Genomic DNA, 15,017 nt, shown 5'->3' on the forward strand with positions numbered 1-15,017 from the left:
TATCAAAACCTGAGTTTAATGTACACAACCAATGCTACTACCATTGAAGAGTATGCAAGTGGATCCCAACAAAGCGACCAGGCTTAGATCCAGAAGCTGCTGGGGCCAGGCTCAGGCAGAGCCGAGGGAGTCACGGGTAGCTTTTCCCTTTGCTTCCGCTCCAGGCTTCATTTCTGGATAGGGCAGGGAAAAGAGGAAAAAATTCAGTACCTGAGCATTTGAGCCACCTCACACCAGCATCCTGGGCTTTCTCCACCAGCTAGACCCAGAGCTGGTTGTGCCAGCCCTGCAGTTGCCATGCCAACAACGATGCTAAATACAGCTCAATGTCCCTTTCTTTCCATATTTATTCGTTTCAAAACCACAAACCTCAGACTGCATATTCAGGGCAAGGAAAGGAGCAGAGGCATCCTGGCTCTCACCCTGCCAGGGGTGAGTTGTTTTGCAGAGCCCAGAAACCACTGTGAGCTACTCCAGGAGATGACAAAGGAGGTGCCCCCCCACCTCCCCACAAAATCTTATGTGGTAGAGGAAGCATTGGTGCTTTGGGAGCCTGTCCACCACCCACAGCCATGGTAACATGAGAATATTACACCAGCACCCTAAAATTTAAGGCTAAGCCCCCACTCATCAACAGACCGGGCTGTTGTCTTCCTCAAAAATGAGGACCCTCCCAGTCCCCCAGTTTGCCCAGAGCCTGGGTTTAAGCTCTGCAGTTTTCTCAGTGAAACTGTTCCTATAGCAACCCCTGCCTACGCGTGGGCTTGTGGTAGCATCACGGCCCTGGCTGCCAAACCAGTCCCCAGACATGAAAGGGGAGAGAAAGCCATCAGCCGCCCCCTCAGTGACCCCTGCAGCACCCCAACCCTCACCCAAAAAGCTTTAAGGTCTTGGCAAGAGGTTAAGGTACAGAGTGGACAGGTTCAGCCTCATCCACAAAGTAGGATGTGACAGCATGGGTGCTGAGAAGACTGCAAAGAGAGGTCATCTCTACCCCAAAGACCTACCTATGGCCTCACCGTTGGCCATGGGCACACAAGCCTCATATTTTGGCTTGGAGGCCTCCAGCCCAGCCAGCAGTGTCATGAAGTCAACAACGGTATCGATGTCCTGCTTGTCAGCAGTGGCCTCCCGCAAGGCACTGACAGCACTGAGGCGGCTGAAGGATGTCAGCTCGGAGATGTTGGCCCGGAGGAAAAGAAGGATGATGTTGAGGTCGTTGATGGGGCAGGTGAGCATCTTGCGGCTGAGAAGATCAAAGGCAGGCAGCATCTCATAGACAGAGAGGAACCCTTTGTCCCACTGGCAGAGCTGCAGAGCATTGTAGATGACTACAGGCATAAGGAGGACATAGACACCACCAACCGTGAGGCTGATGAGCTGGAAGACAGAGAAGAAGACCAGCTTGCAAGGGATGAGTGGGGGAACATGGGGCTCAGCTTGAAGCAGCCCTGTTTTGATGGAGCAGCTGAACTCATCCTGAAAGAAGATGTTGAGATGGAGAAAGACCAGATAGAGACAAGTGGCAGCCAAGAACAAGAGCAGGAGAAGGTTCCTCAGGAGGTAGATGATGACCAGGGAGTGGGAGTGCTGTTTGCACACCAGGTAGCGCTCCAGCAGTGGGAACTCGAAGTACCTCTCCTGGCGAGCCCTGGAAAGAGAGCAGTGACTTGAAGCCACCCCACTACTTCACTGAATGAGGATGTGGCCCAAATACAGCACAGAGGGGCTAAAGAAGCACATCCCCATCCCACCATCTCACCTCTCATATTCCTCCCAAAATTGTTCTGGCTCAGTACTGGACTGCTGGACCTTCCTCATGTGCTGTACCAGGCGTACAGAGCGGTTGTAGGACTTGTCCAGCTCATCAATGATGAAGAGGAGATCGGAGTGAAGGGCAGGGGTGGCTGCATAGCGCCACAGCAGGTAGGGCAGGTACATGAGCACCGCCACTACCAGCAGCGAGTACGGGAAAACCTGGGTGGAGAAGACCACCCCCAGGTTAGAGAAATCATCTTAGAGTACCCCCAGGGTAGAGGGATTTTAGGGGGGGTGAGGTGCTGGACTACTTTGCTCCTGCAAGATCCACCCCCACTGACATCATGGTGAGACCTGGTAGTGCCCAGACACCATCTTGGTGGTCCCATCCTGGCCCGTCGACATACCTTGAGAACCCAAAGGGACTTGGTGACAGCATGTCCTTCAGCATCAAAGCCATGGTGGAGGAGTGAGTCCCAGCAAGCCGTGTCAGCATAGGCAGATTGCTTCCCCGTGAAGTTGGAGGGGGAGAAGCAGCTGATCTGCGAGCCTACAAAGGAGGAGAGGAGCTGAGCAGGTGGGACAGGGCTCTTTTTGAATGTCTCTTGGAAATGCCTGTCCCCACTGCATTTTCTGGCTGTCAGAGGAGCTTTACCATCACTTCCTGAACACTTCCCTTTGAGCACAGCCACAGGTTCATGGCAGCAATATTTAAGTCCAGCTAGAACCCAGTGTGAAACCAAATCCTGCAGCAGAACATTAGCCAAATCCTGTTCTGGCTTGAGGTTGAGAAACACCCAACAGCTCTATCAGTGAAGCCCTGTGTACTGCCATCACCAGCCCATCCCCGTCATCCAGGCAAGCACCAAGACACGGAGGCACCCTGGTACAGTAAAGCCCCCAGAGAGCACCATGGGGAACCCCGACACTCCACCAGCAACTCCTCTGAAACAACCCTGCTGTTGCAGTGGGAACACAAAGGAGTGCTGTAAGCAGAGCAGCCGGTGAGCAGCAGAGCACAGACAGCCTTTAAGATTGCTGGGGTTTTAGGATTGCTGTTTGTGCACCGTGATGGCTACCAGAAATTAGACAAAACAATAAAACCCCATCAGATTGATCAAAATCAACTAAAATCCACAATCAACTAATAGACCTGAGACAGAAAGCCTAGAAATCCCATTTTAGGGGATTTTAGCGTTCTGTCTCAGAGCATGCCCATGTGTGTGAAAACACCAAGCTTTTACAGCACCCACCACCCCCATAGACCAAATCTGTCCCAGCAACAAAATGTGATCAGTGGCTGGTGCAAACCCCCATCCCCCACAACTCACCAGCAGAGAACTCCCGGGCAAAGGCCAGAGAGACGAGGAAGAGGGGCAGCCCCACTGCGATGAACTTCAGCATACGGTCACTTGGCAGCTCCAGACGCAAGCCCTTGGCACGGGAGCCACTGGGGTCCGGGAGGAGGGCATCCGAAAGCATATACTCAGCAGCTGTGTGTGACAGGGACATTTTTCTATCTGGGACAGGACGCGCCACAGGGAAATGGAAGTTGGTGCTGCTGCCTGGAGCTCTGGTACTGTCTGAGGTGCAAGCAGCGTGGCAAGTGATTTTGTATGTCTGAAGGTATCGCATGCCAAGCGCTACCAGCCAGGCAGCTGTAAACGACAGCTTAGACAGTGCGTTAAATTGACTGATAATTACAGGGGAAGCCTTTCCCTGGTGAGGATGCAAATAGCATGCCTTGAAATAGGAAAAAAAAAAAACAAAAAAAAAACAACACCTCGCAGTCACAGCACCATGGCCAGGAAGACAGCATTCCTGCCCAGCCACCACTTGTCCCACTGCATACCAGATCTTGGTGGTTTTACTCCCCTCTCTCATAAGCAGATGTATTTCCAGCAGCATGTTCATGGGGTGTGGGACTCCCAAGCTATTTTTGCCTCCTGTAACAAGCAAGTATGGGGCATCATCCTACTGAAAAGTCCCAGCTGAGTGGCCCCACAGGGTACAAAGAGCCCTTTCCAGCAATCCTGCACGGGCAGAGAACTAGGGCTCCTGAAGGTCTCCCAGTCCCAAGACTTGGGGACAGGCCAAGGGACAGTGGGAGCTGAGATGTCAGTGGCTGCACTACTGATACAGAGCATAGGCTGCAATTCCCCACATGCCAGCTTTTTAATCTCTCCCTCTCACCCTCTCCAGCCTGGCACCATGGGACCAGCAGCCCACGCAATCAGGGACAAGGTAGCAAGCTCCAGTGGGAGAGCAATGCAAGTAGAGGGATCTAGAAATAAGCAATATGGAAATCAGAAGGGGGTGGTGGGATGGAAAAGAGAAGGGTAGAAAAGCTCCCCCACTCTGGCAGTACGGCTGCTGCCCAAAAAGCAGACAGCCAAAGCCCTGTGCTGACAGCACCAAGCTGGGGGAGCCCTGGGCTGCTCAGCCAAGCCAAGGAGAGGGAGTCCCCACCATGCTGCAGCTCTGAACAGTCTCTCAACACTCAAAACCCACAGCTGCTGCCAAATTTCATTTTTGCTGCATTTTCAAACAAAAGGAGTCTCCAAATCAGAGTGCCAGGATGATAGACGGCACAGAAGGGATGAGCCAGGGAGGTCCCAAACCAGGTGGGGTTACACCCACATGGACTCAAACCTGCCTAGGCACTGAGATCATCCCGCCCTGCCCACAGACAACCACACAACCTTCACCTCCGCAGGAGATGGGTCCTTTATTACACATGGTCAAGTTCAAAACACAGACTGAGTGATGCCCAGTTTCTACCCAGATTTATCAGCATGAACAAGAGGCTCCTGAGTGCACCTAGCCACATTTCTGCTCTAAACCAGGCCTGGATTGTGGGCAAAAGTGCACACGCTGAAGCCAGCAGCGCTGTTACCCATCAGATGAGGTTTCTCCCAAGCAGCAGAGACCACAGACCATATCACACCACTTGCTGCAAGGCAGACATCACTGCAGCAAGGCTGGATCCAGCACTACCATGTGCTAGAGGCATGGAGATGCACAGAACCAGTCCTGTCCTGCTGATGAGCCTCATCCTAGTTTTTATCAATGTCCAGCTCCAGCTTCCTCAATGTCCTGTGAAAGAAGACAGGTGGCTCACAAACGAGGTCTATCCGCTTGCCCCCACTGGCACCCAGTGGCAGGGAGAGGCGCTGGGCATGGAGGTGCAGGGGGAGGTGGCGAGCCTTGCTCTGCTCCAGCTTCAGCCTTCTCAGGGTGATTTCAGGAAGCTTCTGCAGTGAGGACGGAGAGTGGCATGAGGACAGACCCAGCATCCCTTCTACAGCCCCACGTCAGCAGCCTGACTTCAAAACCCCAGCAGGTGCCACCAAACAGCTGGTCTTTGCAACACTCTGTGGCACAGTATCTGCCTTACCTGGGGTGCCAGCTTGTTCCAGTGTGAGTATTTGTGATCCCCCAGTATTGGACACCCCAGCCCATAAGCCAGATGAACCCGGATCTGGTGCTTCACTCCTGAGATGAAGAGGAAGAAGAGGAGATACATCACATCTGCCACAGTGGGCATCAGCTCCACACCTGCCATCCATCCACCAGCATTCTTGCACCAGATAACCCTGTGCTGAGACCACTGGCAGCAAACTGTTACTTTCCAGAGCCTTGGCCAAGCTCTACAGCTTGTTCCTACTTCCAGGACTGCTCCTGACTGCACAGAAAGCACAGTCAGGCACAAAGCACAAAGCAGCTGGGTGGCTGTCACAATGCACAAACATGGCCAAACCTCACCTGTGATGGGCTGGAGCTCCAGCAGAGAGCAGGCAGATGAGCTAGCCAGAATGCGGTACCGTGTCACAGCAGTTTCTGCACTGCGATTCTTGCGAGTTTTCAGCACCTTCCCATCCTCAGGAGACAGGCGGTAGTTTGGAGCCAGTGTCATCTGAATAATAAAGACAGGGTGAGCCCATAGGAAAGGGAAGAAAGCATTCAAACTGTGGCTGAGAGGGTGCTCACTCACTTTGTAGTGTGGCTGGTGGCTCTGCACCTCCTTCTCCACCACAGGGATTTCCACAATGCCCTCAGCAGGGTCGGGGTGCCCTACGCTAATTGCCCTGTGGAGGGAAAGCAGAGGTCTGTGGGGTACAGCTCCAGCCCTCTGCACATCTAGGACAGCAACCCTCCCTCATCTCTCTTCCCAGGAGTCAGCCCTCTAATGGGAGACCCAAATGCTCATGATCAAATACCCATCACTTCCATAGAGCCCCACTTTCCAACATCTGCACACCGGCAATTCTCCCTTTGCTCCTCACCAAAGACTTTTTTTTTCCTACAAAACCATTCCTACCAGTATATCTTCTCCACTTGGCGAGTTTTGAAGAGGAGTCGGATCCTGTCTGCTGCCTCCTTGCTCCGTGCCAGTACCATGACACCTGTGGTCTCTTTGTCCAGCCGATGACACAGGTGCAGGGTTTCAGCTCTCATGTTTTCCAGCATCTTGGCCAAAATTGGCAGCACATCAGTGATACAGTTCTTGATTCCAGGGCCACCTGCATAACCCACAGACAGCAAGGCAATAAGGGCAGGTATTCACATCCTCGTCTAGCTTAAATTAATCCCACAAAACAAGACGAATGGGCTGCAAGATATAGCGGGATTCTTGTCTTAACAGTAGCCAGCAAGAGACAGCACTATGCATTTCTTCTACAGAACAAGCTGCTAAGGCAGCTCAATTCAAGCCATGATCTAAAGATGGCAAACACCCCACACCTTTCCTTGGAGCTGAAAGGAAGAAAGAAAACCGCAGCACAAAAAGGACAAAGACAGAGGACCCCTCTAGCACCATGACAGGTATAGCTATTCTCCCCCGTTTGGTCAGATGGGAGAACCCCCAAGCCCAAGGCCCCTTCTGAACTCCCTACATGCTAAAACCAAAGCGATGACCCACACTGTGCGGGAAACATGCAAGGTATCAGCAGCCCTATAGCATAACAGCAGCGGCACTCTTTGTGTTTGGGGGTGTTTTCTACCACCTCCCAACGTGCCATTGCCCACGAGGGGGACCAGCAGACGTTCCGCCCGCTGGGACGGGCGCCCCTCACCGTGCACGGGGAGGCCATAGGGCTTGTTGAGCACCACCACCTCCTCGTCCTGGTACACGGCTCCCTGCTTCAGCACTCTGGCCAACACGTTGGGGTGCACCCGCTGCAGCGCGGCCAGCTCTCGGGCCTGTCTCCGCGCCGGGTTCCCCGGCACCTGCGGGGGACGAGAGGCAGGCGGCGGGACGACGGCTCCCGGCGGCCGCTGCTGGGCACCCTGAGGGGAGCACCGCCCCCGGCCCGACCGCGCTCACCTCCCGCTTCTTCTCCTCCTCCTCCTCCTCCCTCCGCCGCGCCCGCAGCCGCCCCGCCAGCCGCTCCGCCCCCGCCGCCCGCCCGCAGACGGAGCGCGCGGCCCGGCTCAGGGCGGCCGCTCGCCGGCGCCACAGCGCCCCGCCGCCCGCCGCCATTTTCCTCTCCTCCCTCTTCGCCCTCCCGGCCAATGGCGGCGGCGCGGAAGCCGGCCCCTCAGCCTCCTCACCCAATGGGAAAGGGCGGGAGGGGATGAGCGACAAGGCGCTCCGCCAATGGGAAAGGGCAGTGCGGCCCTCCCGTCCCGCCCCTTCGGCCGTTTGAAGACGGGCGGCGGTTGGGGACCGGCAACGGCTGCGGCGCGAGGACGGGAGCAGCTGGGGGGCGGCAGGTATCGGGCTGAGCCTGTCGTGTCGTGTCGTGTCGTGTCGTGTCGTGTCGTGTCGTGTCGTGCCCTGCCCCGCCTTCCGCAGTGCGTGGGGAGGCCTCGGTACCTCAAGCCCGGGGCTGCCACACCGCGCGGGGGCTGCTCTGAGGAGGCCAACCCGCGCCCCACTCCTTTCCCCCCCGCTCGTGCCCCTCCACAGGCCGCGACACAGCAGCACTTTACCCAAATCACCGGAAATTTATCAAACTCGCAACAGGAAATGGAAAGAAAAAAGGCGAGCATCCCTTCAGGAGTCACTGGTTGGTGAGGCGAGCTCCGGGCCTCCCGTGGTGCAGAGCCGCTTGGCAGCCCGCTCAGCAGCCTGGCTGCGGCCCCTCCGCAGGCAGTGCTGGATGCGGGACTCCAGCCCCTCGCACTTGGGCCGCTCCAGTAAGGGCTTGTATGTACGGGCTTTGACGCCTTCCATGAAGCTGCTGGCCTGGTTTTGCACTGGAGGTTTCAGATCTCCCCAAAGGACAGTAGCAGTGACATCCCCTGGTCCTGCAACACAAGTGAAGAAATAGCTGAGCTTTCAAACATCAGTTTGATTATCCCCTTGTTTATTTTTTTTTAAACCCGTTAATACTATCCCTATATAATTTCTGCCATCTTTTTACCTTTCCCTGCAGCCACTGGAGCAGCATCCAGGCCTTGTAACATGTTATGCAGCACTTGAGTTTTGACTGCGTGGCTGGCCCAGAGCTGCTGCAGGTGGGTAACATTGAACTCCTGTACCTCCTGGTCATAGATCCACTGAACGTTCTCAAACTCACAGTCATACAGGACCAGGGGAAACTCCACAGCCATGCTAGGGAAGAGGAGAGAAGGTGTTACAAACAGATGGCTAAGGGTTTGGAGGCATGCTAGAAAGGGCCTGCAATAAAAAAGGATCAAAAGGCTAATGCAACAGCACAACAGCTGGCTCTTTCTGCTAACAACAGTGCTGCCTCTCACAAAACTGCTTTTTTGATTTTATTTTTTTTTTAACCAAATAACTAGGGCTAAAACCATCAATAACTTGTCTAAGAGTAAAGCACTAACAAGAAAAGGTGATCTTTAACGCTATCTCACAGAGAGGCCGCTGGCAGCTTGCTTCCTTCCTGTACAAGATGGCTTTGCAGGCTGGCAGAAGAGGGCTTTGCCACCAGTGCTTCGCACACAGTGGTCTCTGAGAAGCAGCCTAGGAGGTTTCCTGAGCTGTCCATACCTGTACTGTGGTTTTCGGGGGTTCTTCTCTACATCCAGCAGCTCGTCAATGATTTCTGGGCTCTCCATCCTCTGTCCGATCAGGAAAAGGATGGCCATCATGCAGCGCACTTGGTGGTAGAGGAATGCTTGTCCTGTCACCTCAAACTGGCATAGTCGAAAAGGGTCCCGCAGCCCAGTTTCAGCTCCCCTGTCCACCCACATCACCTGGGCGCTGAGAATTGTTCTCTGGAAGTTGATCACACCGTTGGCCACGTCCATTTTACACAGGTTACGGAAATCATGTGTCCCCACATACCTCTGGGCGGCAGCGTGCATGAGGGCCACGTCCAGGTCCGCGCAGGGAAAGAAGTAGCGGTAGGTCCTCCTGAGGCAGCTGAACCGTGCGCTGAAGTCAGGCTCCACAGGGGACCAGGCCAGCACGCGGATATCTGGTGGGAGCACCCTGTTCAGAATATGGGTGTAGCAGAGCTCTTCCTCTGATTTACTGTTTTTCCCTTCTGAGTTACCCTTGCAACCATTTAGTTTCTTCCCCTCTGACAGGTTTGAGCGGAGATCTAGGGAAATCACCTGCAAAATTAGGAAAACTGGGATTAGGTAGTGGATGGGTGTACTTTGCATGTAAAGCCAAGTCTTCCTACACCTCTGCCTTACATTTTGGTAGAAATTCAGGATCTCCTACAGAGGAAGGTATCTTAAATTGGTCTGTCTTACCACTCCTTCCTGTGGGTAAAACTGCAAGTGCCTCTACTAAGCTTCCTACCAGATGCTACAGATTCCTTTAATAAAACAGAGAAACTTGCAAGCTGCCTACATAGCAGAGACCTACATGGTCTCTAAATGGCTTCAGTTTTAATCAGTCTGCAAGATACTCATGTTTTTTTTTTTTTTTTTTTTTTTTACTCCTCCCGCCTCCCCCACACTGGAGATCATGACTTGCACCCACTAACAGTTCAACTGGCTGAGAAATCTAGCATGGGAACAGGTGAATTAACACTTGCAGGTTTGTGAGCGCATCAAGCAGCACATGTAAAGGTGGTCCATGCCTTTATTTCATGTGGTTTGCTTTGTGGCCTAGAGCAGATGAGTGGTGCAGGTTAAAACCATCCCAGCAAAGCAAAAGCTAAGCACAATCTGCTCTCAGAGCAAAAGCAGGAGGAGGAAGAGGAGGAAAGCAAAGCCACCCTAAAGCTCTGATGGCAGCATGCGGAGGCTGTGCCTTCCTGATGGCTCCCTGCCACCATGTGGGCCAGCTGCTCCCCTCCCTCCAGCTCCCACTCCCACGCTCCCTTCCGCTGGCTGCAGCTCTCCTCAGACCCTTCTGCACGGGAATTCAGCTTTCTCACTCTGTGGGAAGCCATCCAGTTATTATTTTTGCTGTGTTAGTGAGTTAACTCAGCTGAGAGGGGTCTGCCAAGCATTGCAATTGGCACAGGAAGAGCAACATGTTCATGCGGGGAAGAAGGGGCATCTCCCCTTTTTGGCAGTGCTGAGCTGTTCTAATAGCTGCCCTGGCTCAGGAAATGGCAGCCTAAAGTGCATTTTATCCTCCCCTGAAAACAACAGCACTAATAATCTATTAGTGTCTGAAAAAGTTCTTTAAAAACAAATCCAACCTGCACTGCCATGTACTGAGCACCAAGCTCATCACCATTCATCACTAATGCCATAGAATCTCCATCCCGAGCTCCCCACATTGGAGCTTGTAAATCCATCCTGACCTGCCCAAAGGCACTGACTCCTTTGTCTGTCCGCCCACAGCGGTGATAGTTGGAGGTCTGTCTGTCATCTACCAGACGCGTCTTCTTCAAGGCTTCGAACAACTTCTCTTCAATTGTGTTGCTGGTGTTCTCCTGGCTGGCAAAGCCTTGGTACCCCCAGCCGAGGTAAGCAATCTTCAGTGCCACGTGCCTGCGGCTGTAGGCGCTGAAATCAAATGGTCGCTGCTGCTGCTTCCTGTGTTTCCTGGAGGCTGAAACAGTGTCTTTTGCCACAGTGCTCTCCTTGCCCTCAAACAGCTTTTCCTGCAGTCGCTTCACCTCCTCCTCCAAGTCCTGCACCCTCTTCAGGAGCTGCTCTCGATCAGTAGTCCCACTCCCATCTGCCATAGTGAGTGCGTCCCTTGGAGTTTTAATCAGTAGCTGGTAGCTCCTCAGGTCCTGCAGAGAAAGGAGAAAATCTGTGTTTCTGCCTTTTTGTGCAGTTTTTATTACACGCGTGCCTGTAGGCTTTCTGTAAAGGAATTATCTACATAATTACGCTTTTGTCTCTTTTTCATCATTCAGTGTTCCTAGCAGCATGTGGGAACAGTCAAGGTGCTTGGCTGGGGCAATTTTATCTTACTTGAGGTTCCAAATCTCTTTGGCACTTTTAATCACTCGTCTTCCTCCAGCCACCGCTGTCAGACCAGCTCTGCTCCAGCAGCCCAGCACGGCAGCAGCACATTCCCACATTTCCTGTGCAAAGCTGTCACGGAGCAGTTCCCGTTCTTGCCGTGTGCTCAGCTAGCATCAACACTTCAGACAGCCTGCTAACAGCTACCAGTCATCTCGCAGCACCATCTGCTCTAACATTTCATAATGGCATCGCTGCTACACGATTGAAACTTGCATTTCCAAACCTGTTTAATGGCATAAAGATAGCCCCAAACCTGCACACTAAATGTGAACAGTGTCCACGTCCCTTTTGCAGCCAGTCTTGAGACTTACCTCAACCAGACCCCCCACAACTCAGCCTGGAGCTCTGCCTTTAGGCTGTAATGGTCAACATCTAAAAGAACATCTTTTCCTCATCTGTGGAAATAAAACACCCTTTATTTGATGTCCCTAGATTTAATCATGACTAGGTATGGTGTTTTTGAAAGAACGTAGTGGTTTGCATAAAGGGAGAATCATTAATACCTCTGACAAGGCTTACAGCCACAGAGCAAAGTGAATCTGCCCTGTGTTTTTATCCAGTCTCACATTGATACTTCATATGCAGTGCCATAGTTTGCAGTAGACTTGTATATAGTCAGGAACTCCTCTGTGTAACTGGAGCCTAGATTGACACCCATAAACTTGGCCACCCTGAAGCTTCTCAAAAGTCAGAGACTTTCTCAGAGCCCCTTTTTACATGTCTTCATCCAACTTGGATGCACTGCAAGACATAAACTGCAAGTTTATTTTTGCAGGATCCAGCCAACCCAGCAGAAACCATGGAGAACACACAGGGAGCAGAAAGGTATGGATGGGCCACTCTGAGCTATGAGGAGCAGCAAGGCAGCAGTGAGAGCTGGAGAGTACCCCCCCGCTGTGACCCCTACACTGTGGCCACGGGGCTGAAGCCAGCCCTTCCTGCATTTGCAGAGCCCACTGCCGCACCGTGGTCCCCTGGGAACTCAAGAAGGCTGGCAATGAAGAGGAAGGTGCTGAGGCGGAGACCTGATGGAGGAGTTGAGGTCTCCGATGAGTCAGTCATCAGCACATGGGACACCAGTGATGAGGTCTGGAGCCTGAGACAGAAAATGTGTCAGCTGAGCACTGGCCCAGAAGACAGCCTTTCTGAGGGAGAAATTGAGACAAGCAGCAGCTCCCTTGAAGAGTCCTCCCTGGAGCCTTACTGTCACCGACAGACCCCTGGGGATGGTCCCCCCTTTCTTCTCAGGGTCCTCCAGGACTCTCCCACCTCTCAGTACACAGCCACAGCAGGACCACCCAAGTCCTTCATTCCACCAAGGTTAGAAGCGCTGGGCCGAAACCGTGGCAAAACCGATCGGGTTGCCAAGTACTTTGAATACAAGCGAGAGTGGGAGAGGTTCCACGTGCCAGGCGAGGACCAGCGGAAGGACTTGCGCTGGGGCATTCGGGAGCAGATGCTCGACCGGCCTGGCCTCCCCAGCAGGCCGCAGCGCACCTGCGTCCCCAATGCCTACACGGTGCCCACAGACAAGAAGAGAGCTGCCCTGCGCTGGGAGGTGCGCTGGGACCTGGCCAACGGCCTCATCCCCCGAAAAAACACCTTTTTCTGAAGTCCTGCAGCACCCACACTCTATTCACAGATGTTTTTTCCTCCTCCAGGTCCTCAACAACTCTGAAAATCTCCTTTGTGTTTATACAAGTGTGTTGGTTATGATGTACAACTTTACCCAGCTCCTCAGGTTATGGGGTTATGAACATCTTTGCTTCTCTATCACATCATGCAAGGCTTCATGTGGAGTAACTATCAGAAGGTATAGGAAGCAGACAGGGTAAACCCATTCAAATTACAAGATTTTAATGCTCTAGAGAATAAACAATAAAATGAGGCTTGTGATTTTTGTGATTTTTGCATTGAATTGTGGCAGTTCCCCTGAATTGGTTGCTGTGTGAGCTGTTTTATTTAAGGCGTCTTGGCAATATGCTTCTTTAATAAAGCATGTGAGAAGATCTGTTATAGCTGTGTGGATTAATTAGAAAGACCACGTGGCGCAGGATTCTCCGAAAGCTCACAGTGAGCGAGTATCATCCCAGGCTTACCCTTGCACAGCCGAACTCTAAGCTACCCCCCCCCCTTTTTTTTTTTTTAACGATCTCTAGGGCGTGCGTTCAGACCCCCTCCCGCGCCGTTCCGCTCCTTCCGCTCCGCGCGCCCGCCGATTTCGGAGCGGAGACACCAAGAGCAAGGCCGAGCCCGCGCTCCTCGGCGCCTGGGCCGCGGCTGCCTCCTCCCGGCGCTGCCCGCCGCCCCCAGGGCCCTCGCCCGCACCCACCCTAGGGCCGCCCCTACCTGCACTGCTGCCGCTATCGGTGCCGGTGCCGGTGCCGGTGCCGGTGCCGCTGACCCGGAAGCGCCCGCCCGGCGTGAGCCGCCCCTCCCGCCTCGTGAATGTTCACGAAATGGAATATTCATAAAGCTCCCTCCCGGGGGCGGGGCTGACACCGGGCTGGAGTTGAAACCCAGAAATCCCAACCCGGTTAAAGTCCAGTCCAGGTCTGGAAAGTCCTTTGCATTTCTTCTCCCCATCCCGCTCTCTCACCCCCTCCCCCCTTATTTTTTTTTTTTTTCTTCTTTGTTGGCCTTTTTTCCTGGTGCAGGACCGTCTGGTATTCCAGAACGAGGCAGAGCTGGCTCTGTCCCCAAAAGGGTTTTATTTACCCTAATTCATCCCAGCCCTTTCATTATTCACCAAAAGGGTGGCATACACCTCAGCAGCTGCCCAACCTTCCCATTCTGCAAAGGACACATGAAGATCTACAAACCAACCTAACTTTCCATTTTGATTACATTTTCACTCTGCACTGAGCTGAGACAAGGGCTGGGGCCAACCAGGGGCACACGCACAGCTGAGGCATGACTTAGGGCTCGCTGTGAGGCTGATGGCTCCATGGCCATGAACCCCAAAGTGAGGACGTTGCCACCTGACCCTTACTCGGACCACAACCCTTCTGTGGCATGGTGTACCTGGTCAGGGCACCACAACACAAGCTGTGCCACCACAAGCTGGCTGTGGCATTGCAGTCCAGCTGTGTTATTGCAACCCAGATGTGTGGCTGTGATCCAGCTGTGCCATCCCATTCCAGCCATGCACTTGCATTACAGCAATGCTCCCATGATCCAGATGTGCTGTTACAAGCCAGATGTGCTAGTGCAATCCAGCCGTGCATTTGCAATTGCCTATCTATGCCATTTTAACACAGACATCCAACTGTGATCCAGCTATGGCACTGATCCAGCAGTGTCCAGCCATGTCCAGCCATGTCACTGCAATCCAGCTGTGCTTCTGTGATCCAACTGTCCTACTTCAATCCTTCCACATCATTGCCACGCAGATGTGCTGTTGTCACCCAGCTGTGCCACTACAGTACCACTCCACCCTGCTCCGGTGCAGCATGGCACAGGGAGGGATTCCTGATGTCCTTGGGGTGCCACTGGATGACAGGGGACTGTGGCAATGGAATAGCCACCACTGCCACCCAGTTCCCTGTCACCCTGCAGGGGAAGAGAAGAAGCAGTGTGGAGACAGTGACACAGCACGTTGCGGGAGACAGAGGATGCTCATTAATTTCTGTCTAAGCACTGCACATAGCTGCCAGCAGCTGATAGCGAAGTGGGCAGCAAGTTGAGGGGATGAGGGTGTTTGGGTGGGGATAAAGATGGTCAGGACAGACAGTGATGCTCAGGAGGAATGAGAAGGTTTGAAATGGCCAAGGACAGTTACTAAGGATGAGGGTGTTAAGGAAGGTGGAAGAGCCTGAGGACAAAGACAGCTGGGAGGGCTGAAGATGGTGGAGAAGGATGAGAGTGCTCAGGAGGCGTGAGGAACCTGGGGACAATATTAGTTG

General features: G+C 53.3%; 4 protein-coding genes across 10 annotated transcripts; 1 reads left to right on the plus strand and 3 right to left on the minus strand.

Annotated features, from left to right (window-relative positions):
- Positions 1 to 4,328, minus strand: PANX3 (pannexin 3). Of its 2 annotated transcripts, none has more exons than XM_068659200.1 (5): positions 3,090 to 4,328; positions 2,166 to 2,308; positions 1,763 to 1,977; positions 1,020 to 1,651; positions 1 to 173 (listed from the first exon to the last, which is right to left on the minus strand). In XM_068659200.1, the coding sequence occupies exons 1-5, from the start codon at positions 3,670 to 3,672 to the stop codon at positions 112 to 114; spliced, it is 1,635 nt and encodes a 544-aa protein (XP_068515301.1). In that variant the 5' UTR covers positions 3,673 to 4,328; the 3' UTR covers positions 1 to 111. The 2 variants fall into 2 exon arrangements, with proteins under 2 accessions (XP_068515301.1, XP_068515300.1); XM_068659199.1 differs by having other exon boundaries at positions 1,008 to 1,651.
- Positions 4,329 to 4,467: 139 nt separating this feature from the next.
- RPUSD4 (RNA pseudouridine synthase D4) lies at positions 4,468 to 7,240 on the minus strand. 2 transcript variants are annotated; one of them, XM_068659202.1, is made up of 7 exons: positions 7,085 to 7,240; positions 6,834 to 6,987; positions 6,080 to 6,281; positions 5,753 to 5,846; positions 5,524 to 5,674; positions 5,156 to 5,253; positions 4,468 to 5,012 (listed from the first exon to the last, which is right to left on the minus strand). In XM_068659202.1, exons 1-7 carry the CDS (start codon positions 7,238 to 7,240, stop codon positions 4,815 to 4,817), a joined length of 1,053 nt encoding a protein of 350 aa, XP_068515303.1. In that variant the 3' UTR covers positions 4,468 to 4,814. The 2 variants fall into 2 exon arrangements, with proteins under 2 accessions (XP_068515303.1, XP_068515302.1); XM_068659201.1 differs by having other exon boundaries at positions 7,076 to 7,240.
- A 94-nt stretch (positions 7,241 to 7,334) lies between these two features.
- On the plus strand, positions 7,335 to 13,121 carry HYLS1 (HYLS1 centriolar and ciliogenesis associated). Of its 2 annotated transcripts, XM_068659204.1 has the most exons (3): positions 7,335 to 7,473; positions 8,139 to 8,220; positions 11,888 to 13,121. In XM_068659204.1, exons 2-3 carry the CDS (start codon positions 8,173 to 8,175, stop codon positions 12,722 to 12,724), a joined length of 885 nt encoding a protein of 294 aa, XP_068515305.1. In that variant the 5' UTR covers positions 7,335 to 7,473; positions 8,139 to 8,172; the 3' UTR covers positions 12,725 to 13,121. The 2 variants fall into 2 exon arrangements, with proteins under 2 accessions (XP_068515305.1, XP_068515306.1); XM_068659205.1 differs by lacking the exons at positions 7,335 to 7,473; positions 8,139 to 8,220 and adding an exon at positions 10,483 to 10,601.
- On the minus strand, positions 7,688 to 13,617 carry PUS3 (pseudouridine synthase 3). Of its 4 annotated transcripts, XM_068659197.1 has the most exons (6): positions 13,462 to 13,529; positions 11,424 to 11,507; positions 10,332 to 10,874; positions 8,717 to 9,285; positions 8,127 to 8,317; positions 7,688 to 8,010 (listed from the first exon to the last, which is right to left on the minus strand). In XM_068659197.1, exons 3-6 carry the CDS (start codon positions 10,821 to 10,823, stop codon positions 7,757 to 7,759), a joined length of 1,506 nt encoding a protein of 501 aa, XP_068515298.1. In that variant the 5' UTR covers positions 10,824 to 10,874; positions 11,424 to 11,507; positions 13,462 to 13,529; the 3' UTR covers positions 7,688 to 7,756. The 4 variants fall into 4 exon arrangements, with proteins under 4 accessions (XP_068515298.1, XP_068515299.1, XP_068515296.1 ...); XM_068659198.1 differs by lacking the exon at positions 11,424 to 11,507 and having other exon boundaries at positions 9,014 to 9,285; positions 13,462 to 13,617; XM_068659195.1 differs by lacking the exon at positions 11,424 to 11,507 and having other exon boundaries at positions 13,462 to 13,617.
- Positions 13,618 to 15,017: the final 1,400 nt, after the last annotated feature.

The sequence above is a fragment of the Anas acuta genome, chromosome 23, assembly GCF_963932015.1.
Source record: "Anas acuta chromosome 23, bAnaAcu1.1, whole genome shotgun sequence".
Classification (NCBI taxonomy): domain Eukaryota; kingdom Metazoa; phylum Chordata; class Aves; order Anseriformes; family Anatidae; genus Anas; species Anas acuta.